The sequence below is a fragment of the Idiotropiscis lumnitzeri genome, chromosome 18 (assembly GCF_059441095.1).
Source record: "Idiotropiscis lumnitzeri isolate Australia: NSW breed Sydney's pygmy pipehorse chromosome 18, RoL_Ilum_1.0, whole genome shotgun sequence".
NCBI lineage: Eukaryota > Metazoa > Chordata > Actinopteri > Syngnathiformes > Syngnathidae > Idiotropiscis > Idiotropiscis lumnitzeri.
This window is the reverse complement of record NC_142408.1, coordinates 1,714,186-1,725,266: the sequence shown is the minus strand read 5'-3', so window position 1 is coordinate 1,725,266 and position 11,081 is coordinate 1,714,186. Positions and strand designations below refer to the sequence as shown.

Genomic DNA, 11,081 nt, shown 5'->3' with positions numbered 1-11,081 from the left:
CAAAGAACAAAAACGCTAATTAGAAATCTGTCACCACTCATATTTGTAAACATGAGCTATTTATCATCTTAGTTAGCATTGCAAGGCTAATTCAATTATTTTTTTGGGGAAAAATAATACAATGTCATGAACTAAACACATTTGATGTGATGCATGATTTATATACATCCATATATTAGGGCTGTAAAATGAAAGCGTTAACTCGAGATTTCTTTTTTTAATTTACGCAATTAAATACTTAGTTAACTCTTTTATTTACTTCAGAAATTAATTCGCATGTCTTGCAAAGCCAAATTCAAACACTCTACCATATTAGCTGTACATCTTCATCTTCGAACAGAACACCCTGCTTAAGTTACCACTTGGTCTTGCAAAACCAACACTGCTGGAGTGTTGAGCGTGCTGGAAAAGTTTTGAGAAATGTTTCGAAGAAAATGCCCGTAAAGATGACTCCATTTCGATCATATTCAAGGATCAACGAAAGCTATAAGAACAATTCTTCATAGGTCTTTGATTGAAAATACACTTCACATTCGGTCATTTTACATTAATTTCAAGATGTTATTCAAGTAAATACAAAGTTAAAAGCTTCACAAGAAAATAGTAGTAGAAAAAAATGCGATAAATCGTCATTAATTACGGACGTTTTGCATAACAAAACAAAAAAAGGGTCCTTCTCCTATGCGCTGCTGCCCCCTTGCTGTCAGACTTGAGTACTGCATTTGTAACATTGAAATTATAATTTTTACAAACTTTTTTTGAACTAAGTTTTTATTACTTGAAATCATCCATTAGTTTAGTAAAGTTTGGTGTGCTTTGCTGGGCTGTGGTTAAAAAAAACAAAAAAATCAAACAATAACACTCCCCAATGGTTTTGTTGTCAGTGTTGCATATAAATATAATTTATTATTAGTTTTAAAAATCACATTTCTTACACTTTATACAATTGCGTTGAGACTGGAGCGCCTGGTGAGGATTCTCGCTTGTACAGAAGACACGTTAGCATCACGAAGCCGCACAACAAATTAAAAAAAAAAAAATCCATCCCCATAAGGACGCGTAATACATGGAAAAAAAAACGTTTGCATAGACGGCTTTACCCCAAAATAAATGCATTTACAAATATTACTAATATTGATGAAAATCATTCATTTGAATTTCATGACCAGCCTCAAGTGAACTTCACACATCTCGTGTCAATTATTTGGCAAAAAGCAACTGCAGTCTTTACATTTGGTCCTAGAAAAATAGAGTTGTTTTTTTTTTTCATGACATACAATTACATCCACCTCTCCATCCGGTCTCCGTTATCACAACATACAAATAATCATGAGAGAAATCCGCGTCATCAACCTTCTTTTCAGCCAAATGGTTGGATGAAAGACAGCAAAGAATAATTCTAGAAAACCAACAAACTGGCGCTTCTTTCAAAAACAAAAGCATAAATGGGATTATCATTATTCATATTAAATACTATGCTATCACAGAACATGAGTCCGTTTCCCGGGTTGCCATGGAGACCCGACCCCAAGACGCTTGCTCTTCAACATCCGTCTGGGGATTGTTTCTCGTGAAAGAGTTGAGGCCCGTTTCCATGAATACCACTCAGGTACGCGTCGGAGCTGCGGTGTTGTTGTTGTTTACGGTCGCCGTGACGACGTCAGTGCTCGTTGCCGACGGGGAGTAGGCTGTCGTGGCGTCCCATCTCCTCCAGGACTTGGGCCAGGCGGCTCAGGTTTCCGTCTGGGAAGTGCTGCGCCTCCCAAAGGTCCAGGATGACCCCCGTTGGGCTGGATTTGGTGGCAAAGTAGTTCAGATACCTGACCATGCAACCGAAAAAAAAAAAAAAAACATGAGTTTCTGGACAACATTTTGGGTGTGTGATTCATTCATCAGGGTTTAATAAACTTGAAGCAGTTTCAAACTAGGTTTCGGGTTTCAAACTTGTTCAAGGTTTCATACTACGGTTAGACTTTCAATGTAATTTTTAGGGTTTCAAATTAGGGTTAGAGTTTCAAAGTAGGCTTTTGGTGTCCAATTAGGGTTTCAAATTGGTTTAGGGTTTAAACTAGAGTTTGAGTTTCAAAGTGGGGTTTTGCTATCAAAAGTATGGTTCCGGTTGAAAAATATGGTGAGGTTTTTTTTTAGGGTGTTAAAGTACAATTTCAAGCTAGGGTGCGGGTTTCAAAGTAGGGTTTAAAAACTCGGTTAAGGATTCAGAATCGGCTTTGATGAAAAATGTGACTTTAACCGTCTTAAATTTGGGGGAATTGAACTATTTTTCTCTGATGAGAAATCTTAACTCCAATCAGCTCATCTCGACAGAACCACCACGAGTAGCTCTTTGCGGAGGATAAAGAATATATCACTGTAGTTACTGCATTATTTTCTGTGTGTCAGCAAAATAGACTCCATATGGCACAATTGTTATCACTAGTTAATGGAGTTTCCCATTATTTGCTAGCATTAGCATTAGCATTAATATAGCGGTGACTTTGTCCATCAAAATATTGCTTGATGTGCCGTGTTCCATTTCTGAAGAAGAAGCCAGATTGCTTTTTGCTGTCCAACCAATCAGAGCGTTTCATCGCTGCACAGCTGCTGCTTGTGATAAGCCCCGCCCCCCGCTGCGCTGGGAACCCATGCATGCACACACTCACACACACCAATCAAAGGCACTTTTTGATTGAAAGAAAAGCTTCCTATCTATGCGTCTGTCTGTCGTGAGACATAAAATACTCCAAGTAATGATTTCTTAAATAAGGCACGGTTCCTTAATTCACATTTGAATGAATTGTTTTTTTGTGTCAACACATGTGGGCAACAAATCAATGAAAAACCGTGTTTATTAATAGTGATTTCACTATCAGTCAAGATCATTGTGGTTGTCATGCCATTCAGAAGACACACAAGCACCATCAGTTAGATGTAGTCTCAGTCTGAACACTAGGGGGCACTACAACGCACACACACACACCTGTCAAGGTTGAGCTTGTGGGCCAGCATCCTCCAGTCGTTGCCGCGGGTCTGAGGCGCGTCCAGGCTGCCGCACAGCTTCTGGCGGATGGAGACGGGGATGCGGAAGGCGTTGGGTCCCACCAGCGTGGTGATGTTACTGGCCGGGTCCAGCAGAGATGTGTCGATGTTCTGCGAATCCTGCGAGGCACAACGTCCAATGCGCGTGTCAATAAAGTGGCTTGGAACTTTTGGGGTTTAATGTCACACTAAAACAAAAAGAATTTAAAAAGAGCTACTTTGAAGTCCGTCAGATGAATATTGGCAAATGCAATAGACCTGCTAAAAAAATACAGCAGTCTGGCATGAACATCATCAGAGTTGTGTCACTTGTGGTGTAAATCCAGCCGACATCTATAAAAAGGTGAAAAATGAGACGTTTCATTGCCTTCCGTTTCGTGATTGAGGCAGAGTGATTTGGACTTATATAGCGCTGGGGGAAGATTAAGTGCTGCTCGTCAGTCTCCAGAAGAGAAGGCGAGAACGCAGCCCTGCGCTCTCGATGGAATAGAATAGAATTCGTGTCATTAAAGAAGCACAAAAGCACACACTTGCTCCTCCATTCTTCACGCTCTATTCTTGTGCCAAGAGGTACTTTGTGAAGCAAGTATCGTGATGATTCCAGGCCTCCCAAGGAATTTGTCCTTACAAATAGGAATATAAAAATATATTTGCGTAATCATACAAAAATGTAACATGCTGTGTTTGGGTTCTCCCGAAAAGTGCCGATTTTGGATGTGTGAGTATTCGGCCCGACGACACATTGTTCGCATGGAAAGCTGTCGCCTACCTCTGACAACGTGGTGTCCAGCTGAAAGATCTGACCTTCGCCCTCCACTTGGCGCACGCAAATCTTGCAGGTGAGGTCCACCGTGGCGGTGGAGAAGCGCTCCAGAGTGAAGCAGCAGTGGAGGTTCCTCTGTGAGCCGTCCCACACTTGTTGGAAACAGAGCTCCTGCAAAATAAAAATAAAAAATAAAAAACTTGATCATCACAATTTGATACCAAGCTCCGCCCACATTTTGGGCAAAAAAAAAGCTTGTCCAATTGGCATCCCACACCCGATCTTTTTTCGGTTACCAGCTTTCAATTGGGACTCATTTGAGAATTTTCCAAGTACAGGAGGAATATGTCAAATTACGGGGCTTGGAATTTGCACAAAATGGCTGCCTTCTTGTTTAAAACTTGGCACACGCGTGCTTGAGATAGATACAAAATTTAGTGACCCACAAAAAGTTGACTAATTTATGGGAAAAATAAAAATGAATAACACAAACCCCTTAAAAATCCATTTGATCAAGGCCAAATAAAATCAATGAAAAACATGTTTTTTTCTTGTACCTGATACTTGGCCAGCAGCTTGCTCTTCCACAGTGTGTGAGGAACATCGTGAATGGAAAGTCTCAAATTGTGTGTGCTGTCACTGAAGTTGAGCGTCTTTGGTTCGTCCAATAACTTGCCGCCCATTTGCTTCTCCATTTGGAGGACTTCCTAAAATGATGCAAAATGTAAAATCACACACGCATAAAAGGTGGATTGTTTGCAAAGAATAATTTAACTAATGAATAAACTTGTCTCTGTACATTGTTTCAATATTTGTTTCAGATGACAAAATAAACTTTTGGTACGTGTTTGTTCTGTTTTTTTTGTCTATTTGAATCAAATCAAACAAAGACCTTCACGTTTCAGGACTGATAAGCAGTCTTTCAGTCTTGTCCTGCTTGAGCTTGCCATCCATGACTTAAAAAAAAGGACATAATAGAAGTAAAGTTGTCTTGTCAAGAGACATGGCGATATACAGTATCATCTGAATAATGAAACTTTTTTATGCAAAATCTCCCAATGGCAGCAAAGAGAAATTCAAAAGGACTGGGCTTAAAATTGAGCCTTGAGGAACACCACAGTTGAGTAGTTACAAAAAGAAAGAGGCAACATCGTGTGAACCTTTTCCAAACAAATACGACGACGCACACACCTTAAGCGCGTCCTGAGTGTCGTCCAAGCAGTAGACCCGAATGTGATACTCGGTGGCAGGGCACGTGAGCGGCCCAAAAATGGCCAGCTTGAGGCGCTTCGTGGTGGCCGCACTGAGCGACTGGCCCACAAGGCAGTATGTGCCCAGAGTCTCAGTCAGGATGTGGCACGCCTCATCGTCCATCTGGATGTAGCACGGCGTGGTGAAGTTCTCCTCGCCCACCACCACTACGTCCTGCCAAGACGATGACAAGTGTTACTCCCGTGATGGGGTGAAAACAGCATACGGCTTCGTATGATTTTTGTTTTCCTCTCAGGCAAGTTTTAATGTAAAAAATAAATAATAATAATAAGAATAAATCAACTCTTGGCTGAGTAGCATTTTCTCTCTCAGAATTGATATGTTGAAAAAGTAGAGCATATTTAAACCTCATTCAGACTGTCTCTTAATAAAAGAAGCGGCCGTTTCCATTGCTTTTTCTTGATCTTTTCCCCCTCTCTCTCTCTCTCTGTCTGTGTATAATCCATGCGATCGGCAGCGCGGCATTAAATCAGACTATTACCGGAGACAGAGCAGAGATTTAAGGATTCGATTGTGAGATGGGCCATTTAAGCAGCACATCAGCGGCGATCATTCGGCTCTTTAACTGCTCCGGAACGCCGACCAGGATCGTTCATTTGAGCTGATAGAAGAGTAAAAAAAAGAAAATAAATAAGCACTGAAGTTCAAATCTTCCTCTGTTGTATGACTAAATAATCATCACTCTGTGTGTGTGCGCATGTGCGTGTGCACGTGTGTGTGCGTTCAACAGGCAGATAAATGGCATCTGAATCCTGATGGAATTAATTGGGATATTATTCTCGTACAAACTCAGTGGCAGTGAATAAATAAATAAAATGTGTTTTTTAAAAGAATTTACTAAATAATTTAGGAAGAATTGATCATATTAGTAAACGATATGAAAGCTGCGATGCTACTTTCTTCTTTCTTTCATAAATAAAAAACACTAAGAAATTAATAATTAATAAGCAAATTTAAAAAAAATGGATAAAAACAATATAGAAAAAAAAAAAAAAAACTGAGCAAACTAAAACTAATATAACCCTAATAAAAAACAAATCAATAACAACAATAATGATCATAACACTCCTGAATAAGGGAAAGGCAAATATCCTTTATATTAAATCGGAGTATATCATGTAGATTTGCAAATTGCGTCTTCTGTGGAGTCGGTTTGACGTCTATTCATCTTAGCAATATTTCACGGCGCCTCTACCCTCCACGGAAAGAAAAAGAGCTCATAAAGCAAGGACGTTGGCGCCGCATTGGACTGTAGCATCTGCATTTCCGACAGGTCCGAGATTTGATCAATGGTTATGACTTCCTTAAGAATACGGGCTACCTCCAAGTAATTCATCTATGTCAGAGGCGCGCTGGCACCCCCATAAATTCGCACAGCGGCGGCTGTATTGGCAAATGTGCCAAGACTTGAGCATCGTACGAGACGCCGTTCAATGACGAGCCGACAGAAGCAACACAGTCAGTCGTAAAGGCCGCACATTCACAATATGTGCGCTGCTAAAAAAAAAAAAAAAAAAAGTTTGGTTCTCTTCATAAGTCACCCTCATTGAAATGAATTCAAATGCCTTTCACCCCGACCAGCCTCCCCTCCAAAAATAAAAAATAAATAAATCAGTTTTGTAAGTCTAGCCTGGGTTGTTAGCGGAGAGCATTTGCCCAATGTGCAAAAACACGAGTACTTCTGGTGCAATTTTTTTATTTTTACAAAAGCAAATAATTGGTACGACATTTGTTTTTAAGGGTTATAAGATGAGCTTGAAATGATCCTCAAGTGTTTTGGGATCACAGTTTGCGGTCAACTATTAGTATAGCAATTATAAACACGTCCAGTCAAGCGCTCGCAAGGGTGTAATTCATTTAGGGAATGTCTTAAAGGTGTTTAAGGCACTGTCCTCTGCAAACACAAGAGGATCTTTTAGATATATATTCAAAAAGTTTGCATTGCTGCCCTTGACAACACACCTCGGCAACAATGTTAATGACACGGCCCGCAGGCTTGCGCGCAAAATAAAATGCACACAAAATGGCTCAGGTGCACACAAACACAAAATGATGTGTTCATTTAGAGCGCGCAAGGACGCTATTCAAGCTCGAGAATGGCTTATTGAAAGCTATGTCATCTTTGAATTGTCCTGTAAAGGGTCAAAGTCACCATTTCAGTATAAAGCCAGCCGTGCTGGATTTCCAAAAAAGAAGTGGCTACTCGACGTCACATGCGTGTGTGTTCATCCTCGTCTCACCTCCCACACGTTCTGCGGCGACTGACTCTTGAGCTGGATCAACCAGTCCTGTTGGCCGTCTGACACGGCGCAATGGTGCATGGTGAGCACCAGGGGACGCGTTAACAGGGCACCCGGCGGGCCGCAGCTCACCACGGGGCTCAAAACCGCTTGGCCGTCTTCCACTGAGGGCCTGGAGGGGCGGCGCCACGGGAAGGATTGAAGGCACATGTTTAGCATCCATTGTCTCGTTCGAAAAACAGCAAAGGATTGTGTCTGAGTTTTCTGACCTCAAGCTTTCCTTCCTCTGGACGGTCACGTACATTTCATATACTCGACCCTGTGGGATGGCGCCTGCCGGGATGAGCAGACTCACACCTGGAATGCACAAACAAATTTAAATATTCTGCATGAGTTTTACAATGAACAAAGCAGGTGTGTTAATAAAATGTGGGATCAAAAATGGCACGCTATTTCTGGTCTGGATGTGAAACGCGAACAAGTGGGGCCATTTTGGAATAAAAGTTCAGCGATGACAATTTGACCATTTCTGGTATTAATTCTTCAATTTTGTAAAATATATTATGAAATATGAAGAAAACGGCAAAGCACCGTTGAGCGACAAATCAACAATAATGTGAAGTAAATAGAAACCGAAAGTTCCCACCGAGATGTAAAATAAGATGTAGTTTGCCGTACGTGGAAGGGACGTGACATTTCATTAGAAATCGATGATCTCTCCCCTCGTCATGGGATTCTCATATTGCTGCTCACGGCGTCATTTACATTTTTCCATCTCACATTGATTTCATATGATGTCTTGTCAAAAAGGTCTTGAAAGGATTCTCTCATGGGCACACAAACACATCCACACACACACACACACACACACAGCGCCCGTGTCTGATAGAGCATTGATTTCTCCATGTCCTTGAAGTGAACTTTTCAAAAATAAAAAAAAATAAAATAAAAAAAGGTGACAAGTCGTCTTCTCGTCCTGGCCGGCAAAGTAATCACAAATCAGCCATGGGTACATCGTTGCAGGAAACTTTTAAAAGACGTATTTTCTTACTCACAACTCCCTTCATGATGTTGCAAACTTTTTAGGTCCCGAGACTCCTTAGAGAGAAGACTTTTTCCCAAAGAGAACATGCAAATTCATAACAGAAGATGTTTGGCCACAAGCGAAGGTAGCGAGAAGAAATTTTATTGGTCTTCACTTTGAAAATGATCAAAGATATGACGCGGCAGACCCCGTGGGGGAACGGGGACCTCAGTTTGAGGATCCCCAACTTTGGCACGTGAACAGATCAAATACTCTAAAGCCGTCCTCCCCCTTGTGTTTGTGTAACATGACGAGGCGTCGTTTGCAAAACGCAGCTGAGAACAATTTGTCAGGAATCAAAATGAAGAGCCGAGAACTTTGAGAAACCGGAGGAGACGCCGTATCCTTTAACGTCTCAGCTCGTTTAGTCTGCGCCTGTCAAAAAGAGGCGGCCCGCGTTTGAAGCAAGCGCACGGAAACGCTGCCTAGCAGCGAGCCCTTCTGATCCGTCGCCTCCACACGGCGCACCTTTGCTATCACTCAACGTCACAAGTGCGGTCGCCGAGAGTCACGCTGATTGCTTACAGACGCCGCAGCGGCTCATTTGAAAGGTTCGCGTTGTTGGATGGTGAAGGGGCAGATGATGGATTGTATGAGCTGCTCGACTGGTGGTTGTACGAATGGCAGTTGGGAAGCAAAACAAACCGACACAAGCGAGTTAAAACTCGCTGCACACGATTGGCAATGAGAGCGCCACTGCCATCTACTGGAGAAGATGCACAATTACACTTTATTGCGGTACGGTGGGAAAAAAAGCATGTTCCCCAAGGTCACACGCGGCCCCCTCAGCATCGGGCGCGGTGCCCTACCAGGGCTAAAACACGCATTGGATTGGAAGCTCCAAAAAAAAAAAACACAAAAAAATGTGTCATGTACCTGAGTTTGGGACAATGAGGTGTCCGCCTTGCGAGCTGAAGGAGCCCACGGCGGTGCAGGAGGGGTCCCTGGACCTCAGCAGCGTTTGTGTCTGCGTGCGCCGACCGATGGTGCCGTCGCCGTTGTCCAGCAGGCAGTGCGGCAACTTGGGCGACAGCTTGGAGGAGAACTCGCCTCCCAGGTCGTCCTGCGGCGTCACCAGGCCGGAGGAATTGTACACCTTGATCTTCAGGTTGGGCAGAGGGTCCAGCAGGGGGGAGTTGGTCATGGGGATTTTGTCGGCCACGTCATGCAGGGCGTAGACGGGGCCTCGGTACATGGCGGCCGCCGAGGTCAGGTCGGGGGGCGCCGCGAGGAGATCGGCTGGCATGAGAAGCGAAGACGAGAGCGTAAGACGACATTTGCTTTGGCGGCCAAAATCAAAGACGACCTGGAGGAAATGAAGCGGTGGCCTCAATCAGCAGGACGAGCCGCCCGCCTGCTTTTGCTCGTTGGCTTTTTACTCATTAGGGAAGTCAAGTCTGCCACAACACAACATTACTCAGTCTGAGGAGCTAAAAGCACAGCTGGGATTCGGGAGTGCCAGATGGCAGCGCGAAGGCTCAGTTTAAGCCGCCAGGTACAAGGATGAATGTTTCTCGTCTGGGCTGAAGACATGCAGCTCCGCCACTCCTTCTTGTTTGCTTTCAAGATGTGTGCAAATGAACAGATGACTCTTTAATAAGACGCTTTCTTTTCAGTGGAGCTGATGGTACATTTTAACAGTTACATTTGACATTCAAAAGTGAAGTTAGTGAAAATGAACGGCAGCAAGCAGTCACCTCATGTAAATGTCGTGAAACGTTCCCGAGGAAAGAATTTGGCTTGGAAAGTTGAACACTTTTTGTCCTTATTTCCGTACTTAAAAGGTATGGACAGATGGGCACATGGTATGACGAAAGGGTGGCAAGCGGACAAGCGAGTTACGGCGGGCCGCACCTTTACGCGCCGTCTTGATGCTGACAGGCTGAAAGCCTCCGTTGAGGGCAGACGAGTCCAGGATGTCCGAGTCAAAGTCGCGGTGGTTCTTCCGGTAGATGAAAAGCGCCACGACCACGGAGATGACCAGGCACATGATGACGGCGATGACGATGCCCACGTAGAGGGCCACGTCGTCCGTGCTGGGGGCCACTGGAGGGGGGAACAAAGAGAGAGGGAAGAAAAAAGACATTAAAAACTGAAAGCGGCCAGGAACCAATTGATGACGACATGCTCCGCCCACATGAGATGGCGATGGATATCACAATTAAGCGTCTTCCATCTGTCTGGGATACCTGCTTCCCATTTTGGCAAATTCCTTGCCATTGTACAAGCCAAGGAATTTGCCAGAAATTTACATTTTTTTTCAACCAAATGGTCGTCTTCCAGTTTCATTTTGAATCTGTGAGACATATTTGTGCTTCGTGTTCCACCCAATTTGATGTCGATCAGTGAAAATGGTGCCAGCGCTAAATTGTCCGCTTTCCCAAAATACAAAATAATCATCAAATTCCAAGAGGACCTTCACACTGCTTGCTACTTGGACCCTCACAACAGTTACGTCAATACGTCAAGCCATTTAAAGTAAACTAATATCCTGGTGAGGTTGGAACCGGATATTAATAAGCATGGAAAAATGAACACAAAATATGCTGTTCTTGCCTTCATTTTGCAGGCTGCTATTGTTTAATTCAAGATGAAGCCGTTGATATGAAAGCATTGTACTGCATAACGGGGCTTTCGCGCTGCACTTTTTTGGGCGGCATTCACTGCAGAGGAGGAAGATGGTCTC

The 11,081-nt window shown here is 43.3% G+C and overlaps 1 protein-coding gene across 10 annotated transcripts in view; it reads right to left on the bottom strand.

Annotated features, from left to right (window-relative positions):
• Positions 1 to 879: 879 nt before the first annotated feature.
• The window catches only part of unc5cb (unc-5 netrin receptor Cb), a 152,411-nt gene continuing 142,209 nt past the window's right edge, over positions 880 to 11,081 (bottom strand). For all 10 annotated transcript variants that reach the window (XM_088281324.1, XM_088281323.1, XM_088281325.1 and 7 more), the window contains 9 exons: positions 10,250 to 10,441; positions 9,272 to 9,634; positions 7,581 to 7,668; positions 7,312 to 7,483; positions 4,991 to 5,224; positions 4,357 to 4,506; positions 3,806 to 3,970; positions 2,978 to 3,156; positions 880 to 1,820 (listed from right to left, as the gene is read on the bottom strand). In XM_088281324.1, coding sequence (XP_088137450.1) covers positions 1,661 to 1,820; positions 2,978 to 3,156; positions 3,806 to 3,970; positions 4,357 to 4,506; positions 4,991 to 5,224; positions 7,312 to 7,483; positions 7,581 to 7,668; positions 9,272 to 9,634; positions 10,250 to 10,441 — 1,703 coding nt within the window. In that variant the 3' untranslated portion in view covers positions 880 to 1,660. The remainder of the gene's footprint in view (positions 1,821 to 2,977; positions 3,157 to 3,805; positions 3,971 to 4,356; positions 4,507 to 4,990; positions 5,225 to 7,311; positions 7,484 to 7,580; positions 7,669 to 9,271; positions 9,635 to 10,249; positions 10,442 to 11,081) is intronic.